Source organism: Prionailurus bengalensis, chromosome B2, assembly GCF_016509475.1.
Source record: "Prionailurus bengalensis isolate Pbe53 chromosome B2, Fcat_Pben_1.1_paternal_pri, whole genome shotgun sequence".
Classification (NCBI taxonomy): domain Eukaryota; kingdom Metazoa; phylum Chordata; class Mammalia; order Carnivora; family Felidae; genus Prionailurus; species Prionailurus bengalensis.
The window spans coordinates 115196811-115216897 of NC_057349.1; the positions used below are offsets into that span (position 1 = coordinate 115196811).

Sequence of the window (20087 nt, forward strand, 5' to 3'; positions counted from 1 at the left end):
GATTTGTATTTCCCTGATAAGGAGCGACGTTGAACATCTTTTCATGTGCCTGTTGGCCATCCGGATGTCTTCTTTAGAGAAGTGTCTATTCATGTTTTCTGCCCATTTCTTCACTGGGTTATTTGTTTTTCGGGTGTGGAGTTTGGTGAGCTCTTTATAGATTTTAGATACTAGCCCTTTGTCCGGATATGTCATTAAATAGAGTATCAAGGCATTTACCAAGATGTTTTGTTATTGCTGTATATGCAGCATCTAAAACAGTACCTAAAATATAATAATCAAGAAGTATCTGCTGAATTACAGACTTGACTAAAAGCAGAGGGTCACCATGTTAAAAGCCATAATCTCTGGTTTTACTCAAAGGAAATACAAAAATTCTACACTGGAGAGAGTACCACAGAACGGAGTGTTCCTAACTCTGAAGGAAGGGGTCTAATATGAAGAAATGGCAATCTGAAGAAATGTCAGAAGTATGTCAAAATTTGTTATAATGATAGTGCTCGCTTTGGCTGCACACATACTAAAATTGGAATGATACAGAGAAGATTAGCACGGCCACTGTGCAAGGAGGACACACAGATTCTTGAAGCGTTCCATATTTTTAAAAAATGTTATAAAGATATTCAGGACTTGAATTACAAGATTTAACTAAATGGAATATCAAACAATTGGCCAAGATGGTAAAATAAAAATTCATATTCTTTTAAATTAATATTTAAGTTTAATAAAATTTCAACCTAAAGCCCCACTAGATGTTTTTATAGAAATTAATGAAATAACTTAAAGGTTCATTTGAAAGAATGAGGAGCTGAGAACCTACCTGATCAGTGATAAGAAGAAAAACATTATACCAATATTAAAATGAAATTAGACAATACTACTTGTGAGCTACTGATTTAAAAAAAAGCCAGATAAATCAAAGAAATAGAATAAAATATTGAGAAACTTCTTTCCGAACAGATGGGTAAAGAATAATTTAGTAAATGTATGGAACTGGGAAAATGTTTCAACCATTTGTTTTAAAAAAGTTTTTCATACAACATACAAAGTAAATTCCTCATGGATTAAGGAGTTGAATAAGAAAATAAATACAGATTTAGAAGAGTTATAAGTGGGTCTCATCTTAAGGCAAGTCAAGCTCTCCAAGTTTAAGATTTCATAACTAAATTATGAGATGAACATTTCTGAGAGCATTATTATTACTATTATTACTATTAATAATTATTATATTATAATATTATATCCCATTCCTGGGATCCTTTGGCAGATTACTTGGAAATAATAATAATTGTTAATATTAATAATGTTGTTACTGTTAAAAAGCAAACAACCAATATGAGATGATCCTGGAAGGAATGGCACTAATTTTGTGAGATAAAAGCCTGGAGAGGATTCAGGGTCAAGGATTAATCATTAGGGTTTAGAAATTTCACTTTCTGTTCCCAGTTATTATTACCAGATCTTCAGCAAGTTCATTTTTACCCACAAGTGCCCTGTTAGTGGTTCCTTGAAAAATCTAAGAAAATAAATTGAATTCATAGTTTGGGGCATTAAAGACCAGAGCAATCTCATGCAGTTGGAACACCAGAACTGAGATGAAAGATAAATATGAAGTGAGAGTGAAGAGCAATAATAAAGAGGATAGCAGGAAACTTTTGGAGCTGATGGACAGGTTTATGGTGTAGACTCTATTGATGGTTTTGGGTGTATACTTATTACTAAACTCATCAGGTTATATACATTAATTATGTATCACTTTTTGTATGTAAAAAATATAAAATAAAAAAAATTTGGAAGAAACAGAGTGAAGAGCAAGAGAACAAAAAAAAAACCAAAGTTGAATATATATAAATCTCCCACATAAATTTTTGAAACTAAAGGAGGAGGGCACCGGAATGCCAAAAATTATATGAAATTGAGGGCTTATTTGATTTTATTTGGACATTAAAAAACTTGACATCTAAAAGGATGCTGGAAATAACAGCACTGCACATACCCACACTTCCATACTCATATACAGAGAGAGGCACACATGGGTGTACACACACACACGTACTCTCAAGTAATTTACTAAGAAAGTTAGACTTGATGGATATAAGAAGGAACCAACTTCATTCTTGTTCTCTTATATCCCTTCAAATTTCTGTGAACTAGTAGTTGTTCTAACTCTGCATAAAATTTTGAGGAAATCCCTTTTAGTCTTTAGTGAACAGTAGTTTACAAAAATCCACATTTGTGTTAGCCACTTAGATCCAAGCCAGTTTTGTATAACAACGAAAGCTCAGAGAGCTTCTCCAATTTAAGGCTTCTTCCTGTAGTAGCTTAATCTTCCTGACTGAGTTGAGAGTAAAATAAAGTTAAGTTTCTTCCTTCCTTCTTTTCTTCACTCCTCCTTTCCACAAATATTTATTGAGTGATTGCTCTGAACCAGGAACTTTAATAAAATACCAGGGAAGCAAGCACAAATATATATTTAAAGACGCACAGTATCTAATTGGTAAGACAGGTAACTAAGAGAGCCATTATAACACTTTATGGTAAAGACTCTGATAACAGTTCATTAGGCCTATTATGGAAACCCAAATTAGGAACACCAAACACAGACTTGCGAACTTGAGGACAGGAGGAAGAGCACCAAGGAAATTTCCTTACAACAGGTAACAACAGAGAGCAATTTAGATGAAAGATAAAGGATAGTTTAGAATTCTAGCTCTAACACTTATTGATAGCTCTCTTACTATGGGCAATTATTCTCTGACCCTCAGTTTCCTTGTCTATAAATTGGGAATGATAATAACATTCATATGAACACTGAAGGGATTTAATTAGAATTATTTTGTTCTTTAGAATTTATTAAGTCCCCCATAAATGGTTGTTAAAAACAAATAAAAATAACACAATTCCATTTGGGAAGACTGGGAACTCAGGAGAGAATAAAGTCCTCTGCAAACTGAAAATTCAGTGTGGCTGAGGTAAAAATGTGAGGCATGATAGAGAGAGAAGTAGGCTGAAGAAACAAATAAGGGACAGATGGTAAAAAATTAAAAGGAAAGTCACAAGGAATTTTTAGCAAGAGAGTCACACGGTAAGATTTTTCTTTTATAATGATAAATATATCAGAATGTGGATAATAAATTTGAATATAATGTGACCAGACATAAAAAGACTAGTTAGAAGATGGTTTCAAGAATCCAGAAATGATGAAGACCTCAAGTAGAGAGGTATATATTCAAAAATGTTAAAGAAGAAGAATCCAGATGATTTCACGACTAATAAATGGGAAGAGGGGGAAAAAAAGGAAGGACTGTTCCTAGAGGTCTGGTTTAGGCTACTCAGTAGATGCTGGTGGCCTTCGCAAAAATAAGAAATCAGAAGGAGGATTAATGTGATTAATTTTTTTAAGACAGTATAGCTGTCCTTTTGTTGTTTACTGTTACCCAGTTTCTTCCTACTTTGAGGGATAAGGAAAGATTACACTTTCTCACCCCCAAACAGACATATACAGTAGTCAGTGCAGTGGATAGAGCTACACATAGAGATCTCTTGGTGCATTATTTTAAGTTCATGGTTGTGTACCTTCTCTTACTCACACGGTGACAACTGGCCATGTTCCAGAAGGAGCCTCCCTTAATATGGGTCCCTAACTAGAGGATTCTGTGTTTGAGAACATTTTCTTTTGACAATGTATAGTTCCATGGAATTTTAAATTCCATATAAATTCTGTATCTTAATGATTTCCACAATTTTTCTAGGAAAAAAATAAGCATCACTTAGTCATAACTTGAATTTTGATTCTAAAATCACAAATACTCTCCAAGACAGACTAAGTCTCTTAAAATATTGCTCATTACTTCTATTGAAGGCCAGTAATCCAGACTTTTGGTCTTGGAAAGTTACCCAAAGTTGATGAACCTTAATCACCTGTAGAATTGAGATAATAATTTTGAAACTAACTTCATTGGATTTTCGTGAGGATTAAATGAGTCTATACATGTAAAAAGCTTAGAATTGTGACTGATTCACTGTAATCACTTAGTTAATAAAGCTCTCCAGTTGGTTATTTTTAGGCTTTATATGTACTTTTTTTGTGCCTTATATTTTGGACTTCCTCATAGAAGTACACCTTTTTTTCATTTTTTTTTTTCCTCATGAGCTACACACTCTCCAGCTTCATCTCATCCTGTCACAGAACTTTATTTACCATTTGAATTTGCCGACACTTGGATCACCAAATTCAGCTTGGAATTCTTTCCTAAACTGTAGATCATCGTTAACTTCATACTGGCCATCTCAGCTCAGACATCTCACTAACATTTCAAACTGAGCATACTTTAAACCAAACTCCTCCCTTGCCCGTGCAAAACCACCGTTCTATCTAGGTCTTGAGCTCCTGATTTAGTAAGTTTAACCACCATCTATGTTGATGCTTATGCCAGGAACCTGGGTATTTTCCTCATACTGTGACTTACTTATTCCCTACACTTCATCAACCACCTTCCTACAAATACCACCTCATAAAGTCCTTTTTAATATTAGTCTTCCAGTCACACAGGTGGTCATCTCTCTCTGATATTAGTACTTCCGTTTTGTTTTCCTGCTTCTGTTTGAATTGATAATCTGCTCTAAAATTAGGTTGATTTTCCAAAATTGGTATTTATGGAGGTAAAATTGATGTTTTCACCATTGTAAGTGTGCAATTCAATGAATTTAATAAATTTAAAGGATTGGGCCACCATCCAGGTGTAGAACTTTTTTATCATCCAAAAATTTCCCTCTAGCCTGTTTGCAGTTCACCTCTGCTCCTACCCACCACTCTAGATAACTACCACTCTAGGCAACCACTTATCTGTTGTCTATCTCTATAAACTTGCCTTTTCTAGGTGTTTTGTATTTAACATCTAGATATTTTGTATTTAAAAATAGAAATTTTATTGTTAGTTTCCTACTGGAAACTCTAAAATGCCCTCAATTTTTCCTCTGTAGAAAGTACAAACTCCTTTAAACATAGACTAGTTTAAGGAAGGACCAGTCTTTTTTTTTTTTTAATATGGAATACAACTGATTTTGTTTGTCTTCATTCTTTTCTGTACTAGAAGAATAAAATGTAGTATTTTTTTTTAGGAGGGTGAGGTGAATATGGGAACTAGCTTGTTTCACGTGCTAATGTTTTAACTGTGGGCTTAATGGGGCACCAGGGTCTATGGTCAAAGGAGTGGAAGTACAGAAAACAAAACAAAACAAGGAACAGTACCTCTTAGCAAAATCCAAAGAAAGGAAGAAATGACTAAAAGTTTGAAAGATAAGGGATTATGGGTGGAGTCCCCAAGAACATAGAGGTAATCTTTACGAAATTAGCCAGGGAGAGAGGGGTCCATAGTCATGCAATTGTCTGATGGCTGAACCAGGTAAAGGAGAGATCAAGTAACATACAGACTGAGCCCCGAGCACTGAGAGAGCACAGTGTGGCAGGGAACCTAAGAAGGTGATATTGAAGAAGTCGCATTCTTCATCTGGAACAGAATGATTAAAGAAGTGAACTGAACTACTTGCAAGCCTGAGCTAAGAAACTTGGTAATGACACACTTTTCCTGATCTGGTCCTCTTCGCTCTTCCATCCTCATAATATTACTCTGTGCTACAGACATGATAAACCTATCCAGGATCCTGATACAGTTATGTCTACATCAGATGCTCCCCTGGCTGGATCACACTAAACAGCACTGCACATCTGACTAATTCTACTTGTTTAAACTGATATACTTCAATCTGGACATCTAAATATCCTTTTCTGATCTCAATCCTAATTTTTTTTTTATTATTATTGGTTTTTTTTTTTCAACGTTTATTTATTTTTGGGACAGAGAGAGACAGAGCATGAACGGGGGAGGGGCAGAGAGAGAGGGAGACACAGAATGGGAAACAGGCTCCAGGCTCTGAGCCATCAGCCCAGAGCCCGACGCCGGGCTCGAACTCACGGACTGCGAGATCGTGACCTGGCTGAAGTCGGCCGCTTAACCGACTGCGCCACCCAGGCGCCCCTCAATCCTAATTTTTGATAGATCATAATAAATTGTCCCCCAAACTCCTGTAGTCTCCAACTAATAGCACTCTTCCCTTGAGTTCTCATACTGAAATTGTTTTCCTGCATCTAATACATTAGACAGAAAGTCTCTTGAGCTTAGATACTGTATTTCATTTTCTTAATGTGTCTCCAGTGCTTATCACAGCAAATGGCACACAATTAAGATTTTACATCTACGGAGCTAAAATAAGTGTAAACAATTATAATAATAATCATTATTTTAACATTTTAAAATAATTATAGATATAAATAATTTAAAAGCATTTTACATACAATATACAATTAAAGTAATAGATTTTTAAATCTTTCTTGTCAATCTTTTCTTGCAATTATATAATTGTAGTTTTCCTCTATGTAGCAGTAATATACGTTGTATTTTTCTTGGCTTCTTAAGAATATGTCCATTATTTTGAACTCTTTAACATATTGATCCTTATTAGTCCTCTTTTCTTTATTAGTTTCATCTCTCCCTTGAAAAAAAGGCTTGACAGTCTTTCTGGATCTTATGTTATCACCTACTTGATGTAGAAATTCCAAAGTTACTAGTTCTAGTGCTAGTCTGAGGTCCAGCTTTTTAAGTTTATTTCAGCTAAAACTGAATTGTTACTAAAAAAGCTTTCTGCTGATGCCAGGAATGGCCTTAGGCCTTCCCCAAAATTCTAACATCTCTCACATAGTTTAAGGTACTCTCCAGCTTTTTGCCATCACTGGAACATTAAAAAGAAAAATCCTAAGCATGACAGGGCACCTGGGTGGCTCAGTCAGTTAAGCTTCTGACTTGATTTCAGCTTAGGTCATGATCTCACAGCACGTGGAGCCCTGTGTGGGGCTTTGCACCAAAACTGCAGGGCCTTCTTGGGATTCTCTCTCTGCCCCTCCCCTGCTTGTGCATGCTCTCTCTCTCTCTCTCTCTCTCTCTCTCTCTCTCTCAAAATAAATAAATAAACTTTAAAAAAAAATCCCAAGCCCGACAAACCTACATTTACAAGAGTAACATCAGAAGGAAGTGTCTGTCTTCACCTTGATCACTTCCCTGACCTCTGACAACTACAATAGATCAGACACAATGTCACAGGCTACTATCTCTTAAAGATTCAACTTTCTTTTTTTTTTATTTTTTATTTTTTTAACGTTTCTTCATTTTTGAGAGACAGAGCGACAAAGCATGAGTGGGGAAGGGGTAGAGAGAGAGGGAGACACAGAATCTGAAGCAGGCTCCAGGCTCTGAGTTGTCAGCACAGAGCCCGACGTGGGGCTCGAACCTATGGACCACGAGATCATGACCTGAGCCAAAGTCGGACACTCAACCAACTGAGCCACCCAGGCACCCCTAAAGATTGAACTTTTCTTAGCAGACGATATCTAAGCACATAAAAATAGATTTTAAATGAAAAATATGAGATCATTTCCAGTTGTTTTTCTTAATAAATCCATACACATGACTAATTCTCTTGAAAGCCATTTCATAGGTATAAAATAAGGAATCTGTGAGTACAGATGAGTGTAGATATGGAGAGTGAGTATGTATAGAGAAGACACTGAGGATTAAACTCTAAAGCACTCAAAAACTTACAGTTACGGGAGACCAGAGGGAAAGCCAGTCAAAAATTCAGGAGGAAATTCAACCACAACGAGATAAGAAAACCACGATGTTCCAGAAAATAAAGGATTTCAGAAAAGAGGGAGTGTTCAACTAGTATTCAAATAATACGAGGACTTTGGATACTAACCCTTTATCGGATATGTCATTTATAAAATCTTCTCCCATTCAGGAGGTTGCCTTTTAGTTTTGTTGATTGTTTCCGTCACTGTGCAGAAATCTTTTATTTTGATGTGGTCCTAATAGTTTATTTTTGCTTCTATTTCCCTTGCTTTGGGACACACATCTAGAAAAATGTTGCTACGGCCAATGTCAGAAACATTACTGCCTGGCTCCCTTCTAGGATTTTTATGGTTTTAGGTTTCACTTGTAAGTCTTTAATCCATATTGTTTGTATGTATGGTGTAAGAAAGTGGTCTAGTTTCATTTTTCTGCATGTAGCTGACTGCTTTCCCCAACACCATTTGTTGAAGAGACTTTTTCCCATTGTATATTCATTCCTCCCGTGTTGAAGATTCATTGACCATATGATTGTTGGTTTGTTTCTGGGTTTTCTATTCTATCTGTTGATCTATGTGTCTACTTTTGCACCAGGATCATACTGTTTTGATTACTACGGCTTTATAATATAGCTTTAAGTCTGAAATTGTGATACTGACAACTTTGCATTTCTTTTTCAAGACTGCTTTGGCTATTTGTTGTCATTTGTAGTTCCACATACATTTAAGACTCTTTGTTCTAGTTTTGTGAAAAATGCAATTGGTATTCTGATAGGGATTGCATTAAGAGGGGAAGTAGGTGGGGGGATGAGTGAAATAGAAGAAGCAGATTAAGGAATGCACTTGTCTTGATGAGCACTGGGTGATGTATGGAATTGTTGAATCACTATATTGTATACCTAAAACTAATATAACACTATATGTTAACTATACTGGAATTGAAAAAAAAATAATATGAGGACTACGGATTGACCACAAAATTTGCCAATCTGAGAATCACTGATAAGCAGGACACATGACCTACCTCTCAGCCTCAATTACCTCATCTGCAAAACAGGATAATAACAGCACCCATTTCATGAAGCTGTGTGAAGGATTAAATAAGATAATACATGTAAGCACCTAGCATAATGCTAGAAACAGAGCAAGAGCTCAGTGATGGGCAACTATATTTTAATTACAGAACACTGAACAGCTTTGATCATAGAACTTATGATATTTTATTGAACACAGGATGCCTGACAACTCTGTGGGAGAGAATTTGGCTAGAGAAGAGTCTGGTGTGAGTAGAAACATATAGAAAGGATTCCAGCTCAGGGGAAAAGCTAGAACAAGAGACAATGAAGAGAAAAATACCTTGGGTAGGGCAATTTCCATCCTTGTATAACACAATTGATATGACTCTGGGTTTTATACTATTTCACAACTAGTAAGCATGTTCTTTTTAAACATTAGTTAAGGTTTGCAAACCATGTGAAAGCAAAAACAATTTTCCATTAAGGACAAATGTTATATAAAGTTTAATTATCTAAATAAGCTTAACATCGCAAGTTAAAATCACATTCGTATCTCTTAACCTAGGAGAACAGGTATTTCTTGTTTTTTATATATTGTGTAACTCCACAATTTTACAATCAGCCCTTTCCAATTCTGTGTCTACACAAATAACAATAGACTTATTATACAATTTTTGTGGTCCACGATATATTTATATTTGTTCCATTTGACTAATTTTGTAGTCAGTGACCTGATCTTATAGGACTTCCTCTAATTTTTTTTCCTCTCTTCACCAGATTTTAAATTACCTATGTAATTGGTTCATGGCAAATACCTTAAACAGTGGCATATCTCAGGTCACGATCTCACGGTCCGTGAGTTCGAGCCCCGAGTCAGGCTCTGGGCTGATCGCTCGGAGCCTGGAGCCTGTTTCCCATTCTGTGTCTCCCTCTCTCTCTGCCCTTCCCCCGTTCATGCTCTGTCTCTCTCTGTCCCAAAAATAAATAAAAACGTTGAAAAAAAAACAGTGGCATATCTTACAAAATAGCTAAAAGACGCTTGTTCTAATAGAAGTGTATATTGATAATTAAGTACTGGGTGGAGGTTTTCTAAGACATCATGTTCATATTGTTGTTAGAGTCTGATGAAGTGTGATAAAAAAACTTAGTGCTATAATAGGCTGGCTGAGAATTTGTCCTTAAATAATGTATTAATATGAGTCATTTCTTTCTCTTTTAATTTTTAGAGTTTTTATGGACCCTCTATTCTCTTAAACTCTATGTTCATTTTTACTTACTACTCGTCTATTATTGAGATAAATCTTTTTCTTAAGTTTTCTACTTTTCAAATTAAAAAAAAATACTGATTTTTGGAAGCCTATCCCCATGCATGCTTTCATAGCACTCTTATACTCATTTTCTATCCTAACATTTACACAGGAAATTTGGTTTGGGAACCAAAACATAAATGTTTTCATTTATACAGGCCTGGAAACACCACCAAAGATTAAAAGTAATGGTTCACTTGCAAGAAACTGTGAGTTGTAGCAAAACTTATTTGCTCAAATATATAGCTTATGTCTTATCAATTTATTTCGGGGTATGGTTTTTATTCTAAAATAAATTCAGAACTGATATAGTAATGGAAAACTCAGATAAATCAGTTTTTAAAACTGCAAAGGCAGCCAACTTACCTCCTCTAGATTTTCCCAACTACTCTTTATATGTTTTTGAAAAATTAAAAAACAGAACTGAAGGTACTGAGCTCAAAGAACAGAACTTAAATATCTAGTGAGCCCACACCTAACTCAATGAATCAATGAATCCCCATAGGATTACAGGAAATTGGCAATTCAAATGCCCTTACTCTATACATACTGTGCACTGAACATTCCAAATTACTGATTCTTCCGTTATAGCTGGCCATTTCTAAACAGGGATTTCTAGGTTATGAACATCTTAAAAAGATGAAAACTCTCTTAATCTTCATAAAAGCCAGAAATCTAACATGAAATGATTTACTACAAATTTCATTCACTCATTTTGCCAATCCACTGGGAAAATAAATACATTTTTTTCTTTTTCTTTTTTAATGTTTATTTATTATTGAGAGACAGAGAATGAGTGTTGGAGGGGCAGAGAGAGGAGGAGACACAGAACCCAAAGCAGGCTCCAGGCTCTGAGCTGTCAGCACAGAGCCCAACACAGGGCTCCAACTCAGGAGCTGTGAGGTCATGACCTGAGCCGAAGTCAGACACTCAGCTAACTGAGCCACCCAGGCTCCCCTGAACACATTTTTTAAATGACTTTTTTTTGAAGCTAAAAAGTAATACTCACTAATACCGAAAATGTGACAATCACATATTTGGTGGTATATTTTAGTTCTTTACCCCACAGATAGCAGAGGGAGGGATGAAAAACTAATGTTTTTCATCAGCATTTCCTCACTTTCCTGATGAGAAAATTGTTAGTTGAAAACTCAAAGAGGGCCAAAATTTAGGTCAATTCAAGTATTTCCGAGTAGGAGTATACTTTAGTCTCCCAGAAGGAAACAGTGTTCTTTGGACATAAACTCTCTGGAGATAATGAGTATTTTATTATTAGTCAGATAACATTCATTTTGGTTGAAATTTCCTTAAAATCAGGCCATGTCTCCTAATGCCTGCCATTTAGGAGTTGTTTTCATTTAGTGGTCATTTAAACCATTCTTTGGCTCTCCAGCTAGAAGTATTAATACAGTACATGTTATGCCAGAGGAAAATTTTAACAGTTCTGTTTACTCTCCCACTTCCAAAAGCACAAAAACAACTTATAACTATTCCACACTTCCCATTGGGCACAGGGTTCTACCTGCAAGGATTCAGCTGGAACTTGAGTTCGGCTAATTTTCAACTCAGCACTTCCTTTATTCATCCTTTTCCTTCCCCTTCCACCTTTTTCACTTGCTCCTACTACAGTTGGCTGTTTACAGGCTCCAGACCTTGGGTAACTCAAAAACCATGGTGTATTAATCTTTATGTGTCTCAACCTTGAGGACAGCTCAAATATCTGCTAAAAATATGCCGAATTTGTAACTTTTTATTTTTTTTTTATTTTTAAAAAATGTTTATTTATTTATGAGAGAGAAAGAAGACAGAGCACGAGAAGGGGAGGGGCACAGAGAGAGGGAGACACAGAATCGGAAGCAGGTTCCAGGCTCTGAGCTGTCGGCACAGAGCCCAATGCAGAGCCCGAACCCACAGACGGTGAGATCATGACCCGAGCCGAAGTTGGACGCTTAACCGACTGAGCCACCCAGGTGCCCCAAATTTGTCAACTTTTTAAAAGAAGATCAAAAGCTCCCTGTATCTTTCTTATTTCTCAGATTTAAAATCTCAGTGTTTCAATTATGTGCATGTTTTCCACCATCTTTGCCTTTGGTGTCTGAAGACTACTAAAACATTACTTTTCGTTATTCATAGGGAAACAGACTTACAGCTTCTCTGTTAGACCAAGAGAATACACCACAAGTAGAGAGATAGTGATCTTTCAAAGTGCAGAGGTGGTTACAAATCCAAACATTCTTAATGTCTACATCACATTGCATTAACAAAAATAAAAGAAGGAGATATAATACTATTGTCTAACGATCTAGATTTACCCTAGGAGCATGGTTTCTTTAATGCTTTTTCAGCCACTAACTGTCACATCAGATCAGAAGTGAGTCTTAACACCCAGCAGCAGCTGGTGAAGTGTTCTCTCTACACCTCCCAGAAACGATTGCTTCCCTCTGCCTTTTTCAGCTCTCACTCTAATTCTGGTACAGGGTTTGTTTTCTGCTCAATTCACACTACCTTGCCATTACTGCCTCCCTTGCTCTTTGCCTTAATGTGTCCTATGGGTGTTCTTGTCTGACAGAAATCTAGGAATTCCGGCAGCAAAGTGGACACTTGGGCATCAAATGGCCAAACAGAGTTAGTGAAATGCAAGATTTCTGGTCCCAGGTGCAGCCTTGGAAGGAGTAGAATATCTCATCTTTCAACCAAAGGTTTGTTTTTCTATGTGGTTATAGGCCCTTTCATCAGAATACAGAAGTTACATTTCTCCTATGTGGCACTCAGCAGTCATAGCCATATATATCCAGGACAGGCAGAAACCCCAGTGAGTACATGTTCTTTCAAACTATCTGAAACTATTTCTGACATAGGAACTAACCCTCAGGAAAAGAGAGTCTGCCCCAGAAGATTCCTATTTCGAAAACAGTTTTAAGCCCAGACATTTATTTAGTCATTTTATAATATTGTTCTCATCTCATTAAGAATCTGAATGCAAAGCTCTTAAAGATACCATGTCTACATTGTCATCAGGCTAAAAGGAATTTTGAGGGGTCACTTGGTATATTCTTATCCCTTTGTTTAGACCCATACATTATTTTCCCTAACAGCTATCACATTTTCAAAACAACAATAAATTCCTTCAGTGTAAAACTTCGTAGGCTTTGAGATGTGCTGTCATCTCTATTGAGATCTACCCCTCCACCCCCTGCCTCACACACACACCCCTCACCTGCCCTGCTCATATCCGTATCACAGTTCTCAAAGTGCTACTACAATTGATTCTTATTTTAGGCATTGCTGAAGCTACAGAACAGTTGTAATCCTACCCTGGAAAATAGTTCTTTTTATTTATTCTAGTTTCTGTAACCTGTCCTCATATTCTCTTCATTTCTAAACTTCTTTGAACATGTAGGTTCATAACTAACAGTGGATACCTGTACTCTTAGATAGCACATGTGTCTGTCCTGTTGTTTAATAGTGCAAGAAATGATCTAGTAAAATTAATGACCCACTGGGAAGGCATAAGTAAAGTTACATAATGAGGAATTTGATACTCTACATATATAATAAGGTATTTTAATGAGTTAAGTGAGTTTGAATATTTAAACACTGAATAGCCCTTGCAAATTATTCTCTGAGTTTCAAGCAATATTCCATATGCAATTCAAAATCTTAGAGGCTTCTTTCCAATGGCTGCTTCCTGTCTGTGGAATATAAAAAGTGTTCTAACCATTCACTTCTAAAAGCATACATAGATAGAAGAGCTTTAATGCAGATATCAGAGGAAACATAAAAGAAGTATATGAAAGGATGACACTGTGATGATAAGAAATAGTTGGTTGCAAGACTTTTCAAGTAGATTATGCAGAAACTGACAGAGCTTCTGTTTATATTCCAAAAATGATCCACTAAGCAGATTTTTATCTTCCTGGTGAAAAAAAAATTGTTGAAAATGAGGTCAGTAGGTCTGAGCACAGGTAAATTATAGCATCCTCTGATTTTAATGTGATTTCAGAGAAAATATAGTTTTTTATCTACCACACTAGCATTGATGAAACTAATTACAAACAAAGAATTATAGACCCTTCTCAACTGACTGATAAACTGTCAACCGAGGAGAAGTGTCCTGATAACATCACTGACCTGGGATTTTTCCTAGCTTCTGCTTTCACCTTTTCTGGGACAAGAAATCTGTTCCAAAATATCACACCAAAGTTGTCCTCCCTTTAACTCGCAACCAACGTTGTGATAGAAAATGAGAATGTGGGGTGCCTGGGTGGCTCAGTGGGTTGAGCATCCAACTCCTGATTTTGGCTCAGGTCATGAACTCCTGAATGTGAGATGGAGCCCCCCAACCTAGCTCCATGCTGAGCATGGAGCTTGCTTGGGATTCTCTTTCTCCCTCTCTCTCTGTGCCTCCCCCACTTGCACGCATATGCTAGCTCGTGAGCGCTCTCTCTTTTAAAATAAACAAATTAACATTAAAAAAGAGAGAGGGAAGATAACTTGGCCACACAGTAGCTCCTTAAATGTATACAATAGTATCAACTAGCTCCAAGTCATTCAAGTTTAGACTATCACTCAGTTCCCTCAACCATTTGTCAGATGAAAATGGCTGCTGGGTTTTTTAACATCTTAACAAACAACTCAATGTTTAATAAACTTTAATTAATATTCTTCAGAGGTGGAACTCAGAAATAGACAAAAGAATCCATGTGAGGTCTGACCAGTGGAAAAGCAGTCAGAAATTATTAACTTGATATGGAATTCTACATGTAAATGGCATAGGATTTAGTCAAAGACTCTATTAGTTTTATTTTAGTAACTGTGAGATACCAGAAAATAAAAATAGGTCTCTACCTTAGGTTCCTGACACTGAGTTCCTAAATCCCCTGGAATTTCCTGGGTGATAGGAATATACATATTTTTTTTCTGATGAGGTGACCCTGAGTGGGTTTCTGGATGGGGGTTGGTCACCAGAAAAACCACCACATAATTAGAAGCTTGGAGTTTTCAGCCCCTCTCCCACTGTCCACTCTGGAATTTTCCAGAGAGGGGAGAGGGACTGGAAATAAGGTTAATAATTGATTGTCCCTGTGTGAAGAAGCCTCCATAAAAATGCCAAAAGTATGGGGTTTGGAGAGCTTCCAGGTTAACAAGGGGGTGGCACATCCCAACTATACAGGACAGAAGCTCCTGTGTTTCCAGACCCCACCAGACCTTGCCCTGCTTATCTCTTCATCTGACTGTTTATCTGTATCCTTTATCGTATCCTTTAACAAACTAGTAAACCTACGTATTTCTGAGTTGTCTGAGCCACACTAGAGAATTCATTGAACCCGAGGAGGGGCTGGTGGGAACCTCCAATTTGAAGCCTTCTCGGACAGAAGTTATAGGTAACCTGAGGACCTACTACCTGCAATTAGCATCTTAAGTGGGGGGCAGTCTTGCGGGACTGAGCCCTTAACATGTGGGATCTGATGCTATCTCTGGGTAGATAGTGTCAGAATCGAGTTAAGTTGTAGGATGTCCAGTTGGTGTCAATAAATTGCTTGGTATGAGAAACACTCACATATCTGGTGTCAGTATTGTGAGTGTGGCAGCCGTGTGAGAGTAAAGGAGAGACTCAGGAGGGGGTCTGGAGGTTTTTCCAAGTCAGTAACCTATGTGTAACTTGTTTTTTAAGGTTCTCTCCTAATAAGACACGTACATCATTTTCATCTGACATTCTGTGAAATGGCATTCTAAAAACTTTTAACCTATTTTTTTCTATGAATTCTTCCCAATAGTTTAGGATTGTTGACTCCTTCCTTTCTGATAGTAATGGACATCTTCAGATCTTCACATACTGTTCCAGTATCTCTACTACTTGCGACAAGCAGTCCTCATTCCCTTCCCCAACAATCTTGGCTGTAGTTGGGGCAGCCAATGAACTGATTCATCCAAGAGTTGGGCATGTGCTCCCAAATCCTAGACTTTTTAAATTGGAACAAAACAAAGAGATGATATTCTTATCAAGCGGTGAAACTCATGATTAAGTTGGACCTATGTGGTTAATCCAGAATAATCTCATCTCAAAGTCCTTAATTTTTAGCACATGTGCAAAGTCTCTTTTGCTATCTAATGCAACATATCCATAGGTTCTGGAGGCTTAGTCACGAACATCTTGGGAGGGCATCGGGGGGTAAGGGGGTTATTATGCCTCCTGCTAAAAATGAGACCAGCATCGCATCTCTCACATCATTCCATTCAGCAATAAAAATATATGAAACAGGAAAAGCCATATACTCTCCACATTAATAGCAGCCTGTTAATCAACATTATTTGGGAACAATGATTTAATTTAAAATGACTCTTTCAAGATTGTTTTTCTGGAAAGGAAATTTCTGCTGCTTTTATCTTTTTCTGAAGATGAGTTTGAAGATTCTTACTGGATTTATCCAGCATGCACTCAGAATGCAATCTTTGAAATGGAGAATTAAAAGTATTTTCATACCCACATACTTGAAGCCTGAGGCTGCTATCATTCCTGAGTGTAGAGAGTAAACACAGCGTCTCTCTTTGTTTTACTAATTGCTTTGTTTCCCCAAGCTGCTAGCACAACATCTGCTAGGCCAGAACCGCTTCTTCAACACGCCACAGAACCACTGCCGGCCAGATGAACGACCTGCGCTCCATGGGGTAAGGGCAAGTGCTTTCCAGGCACTCAGCAGGCAGTTTTCAAGAGGCAAAGACTTCAAGTAGAAATGAAGCTGAAACCCCACCCCTCCCCAAATCTTTACAATGGTTATGGAGTTGTTGATTCTGTAATGATCTCACACTGTCTGCAATTTTATTGATTTTGTTTTTCAATAGAACTGTTAAAGATTACAATCCTCAGATAGGCAGAATGTGGGCAGATGCTCATATGCTCACACACAGTTCTGCCAAGATATTTTTACATCTTTCTGCACATAAAACAAAATGAAGACATGTGTTATAGACCCATGCTACTGGTAACCCCCCCGAAGAAGGGAGTTTATGGTATGCTCATTTCCTGGATGAAGTATTAAAACAACTCTACCTAGAAAAAACGAACAGCACTTTCAAAATAAAAGAGATTTGCTTCTGAGGCACCTTATAAAACATTCCTAATTACCAAAACCCATTGAGACGGCAATTTGGGTCATCATATCCAAATGTCATCCCTGCTATTTCTAATTCAATATAAACTTCTTGTCACATCTACTGGTTAAGCATCAAAATACAAAATGCTGCAACAGCTTATGCTCTGTTGATGTTCATTCATCTACTGTGCACCAGAAAGGCTCATTTCAAATACGGCATGAAAGAAAGAAAAGTAAGCAAAAAACAAACTCAGAACTAAGACTTGAGATAAAGTGCCTCCAGAAAAATGCTAAAGAGGAAAAATCACAAAATCATAGCCTTACCTTGGGAGACTTAGGCAGACCTACGGCCCTGTCTTCTGCCAAGGTGAGCAGGGTTAACCTTGTTTCCTCCACTGCGGGATGTTTGGGAGGGCGAGGTGGGGGGTGGGAGAAAGAGCTTTCATATCTTCGCATCATGTAATATTGTTCTTCAGTGATCTCTTCAACCAGAGTCCTGACTAGAAATGATTTTGTGTCCTTAGAAAAACTATTAACTAACTGAACAGTCATATTTAAGCGGCTGACAGGAATTTCCCAGCACTCCTTGGGGTTGGCAAAGTCACTTATGAGTAGGTAAGAGTCTGTGATGGCTTCCTCCAACCGCAGTCCTGGTGTAGCAGCCAAAATGTCTTCGTCAATGGAAAGATCTCTCACAGATACCTTCACATTGAAAGGCAAGTGGAACTGTGAACAGAGCTCAGAAATCTGGTACTGTTTCTTGTCATGAATCAGCTCTACAAAACCTCCTTCCATGTATAAAGGGAGCAGTGCTGCCTCATAGGATTTTTTGAGGATTTTTTCACAGGCCAGAACATTCACCACTTTTTTGATTCCCTCACAAAGGACTTCAGTCGTCTGTGAGTGATGCACTAGAAACTGGTCCCCGACAGATACAGATGACAGCTCATCATGAGGGGGATGAAAGGCTTTGGTGGCCACCACATGGAGAGGCTCCTTTTCGCTCTTTGCTATCTCAAGGTCATAGGCAGTTGGGAACTCCCGAGGTCGCCGCTTGAATTTGCCTTTATAGCTGGTGGGGATCAAGAAGTGCCTTTTAGGAAAATTGCTTCGAATTTCTGAAGCTAAGATCCTCGATGCCTGATACTTTTTGTGGATCACAACGGTTTTCCCAGGCTGTAAAATGCTTCTGGGCAGCTGGTTTCCTTGAGGTGCCTCTATGACTTCAGCCACTATGGGGAACTCTTTAGTGGTCATTTCAAAGAGCTCTTGTGTAGATAATAGCTGAAGAAACCAGTTGGCATCATAACTGTCAGTAATGTCTTTGACTTCAACATCTAAACTGGGGAGGATGCGGACTATGTCCTTTCGGACTGAAAAAAAAAAAAAAGACTATGACATTTTGTCCATCAAAATGTTGCTCCGAGATACTATTAGAATCTCTCTTGGTGCCACAGATAAATTCCATTAAAAAAAAATCAGATACTCATGATATAACATTTCGTATGTGTGACTTCCTTTTTTCAAATTTTAAAATGAAGTAGATAATATGTAAAATTAACAGCCATAAGCTCACTGCTCAGCTTAAAACACAGGAATTAAGCTGTCCTTTAGAGCTCTGTGAAGCTCACCAAAATCTCATCCTCCTCACTACAACCTAAGGGTAAATCATTCTCCTGATTCTAGTGTTAATTATTTCCCTGGTTTTATCATACGTAACATAAATACATAAATATATGCACACATCTGTAAATGTATACTTGGTACTCTGAATAACACCTTTCCTGTAGAAGGCCCAAGACATACATTCTTTACATAAAATTCAATCCTCTTGCAGGACAATACTGCAAGATCATGGGATATAAGGTACTTAAGATTAATATAGGGAAGTGGACAACAAGATGGAATCCTTTTCCAATGTGAAAGTTATTCTTCCTCTGCTGATGTTCCATTAACACCTGGATAGAGAAGGAGTATCATAGGACGGGTCACAGTCAGAGGAGCCATTCAGGAGCCTTAGGTAAGCTGGTGGCTGCTTACCACAGTATTCCTTGCCTAATATGGAACTGCAGACTAAGAAATCTCTAATTCTTTCTCTAAGCATTCACTATCCTATAAGTCTTTGTTTGAGACTACAGAGACACTTAACATATTGTCCTAAAATTATTTACCTGTTGTCCATGCACTCTCCCACATAGATTGTTATAAGCAGTCTTGAATTAGAAACATAGTTACTATTAACAGGATTTTATAATGGCTCATATTTTCTTAAATTTTTTTAATGTTTATTCATTTTTGAGAGGCAGAGACAGAGTGTGAGTGGGGGAGGGGCAGAGAGAGAGGGAGACACAGAATCTGAAGCAGGCTCCAGGCTCTGCTGAGCCTGCTCAGCTGCTGAGCTGCTAGCACAGAGTCTGACGTGGGGCTTGAATCCACGAACCGTGATATCATGACCTGAGCCAAAGTCGGACCCTTAACCGACTGAGCCACCCAGGCGCCCCTTTGGCTTATATTTTCTTGACAGTTTCCTAGCACTTAATGTTTTGCAACATTTTCATGTTTCCCAATATCCCCAGCCACCCTCTGTCAATACACTTTCTTCCTTGAATGCTTTTGGAAAAAAATTAAGTTGGCAGATTTCAACGACAGAATTTCCTTTTATAAAGCATTACCTATGTTACTACTTCTTATATTATTAACTTTATGCAACTTCTGGAAACTATAACTTTATAATTTATGTCATATTACTTGCACATGCTGTGTAACAGAGTTGCTGAAGACACAACATAAAAAAGTATTATTTTTTTGAATAGAGAACAGAAAAAAGAAAAAAATCAATGGTTATCAATTGGATAAAGGTCTGTAAAAACTGTAAAGATTCTTTATTTAAAGAAATAAAAAGGCAGCTAAAAGAACACTTCTTAACTTCATCAATTCATTGTATAACATTTAGCATACCCAAACTTTTAAGATAGTTGCCACAGGCTTC

General features: G+C 37.4%; 1 protein-coding gene and 1 non-coding gene across 2 annotated transcripts in view; one reads left to right on the plus strand and one right to left on the minus strand.

Moving 5' to 3' along the window:
- The window catches only part of THEMIS (thymocyte selection associated), a 197931-nt gene that overhangs the window by 77403 nt on the left and 100441 nt on the right, over positions 1-20087 (minus strand). Inside the window, exon 4 of the mRNA XM_043592288.1 lies at positions 17423-18471. Within this exon, the coding sequence (XP_043448223.1) occupies positions 17423-18471 (1049 nt within the window). The remainder of the gene's footprint in view (positions 1-17422; positions 18472-20087) is intronic.
- LOC122490631 lies at positions 497-603 on the plus strand. Its single transcript, XR_006299177.1, has one exon. It is a non-coding gene; the product is annotated as a U6 spliceosomal RNA (small nuclear RNA).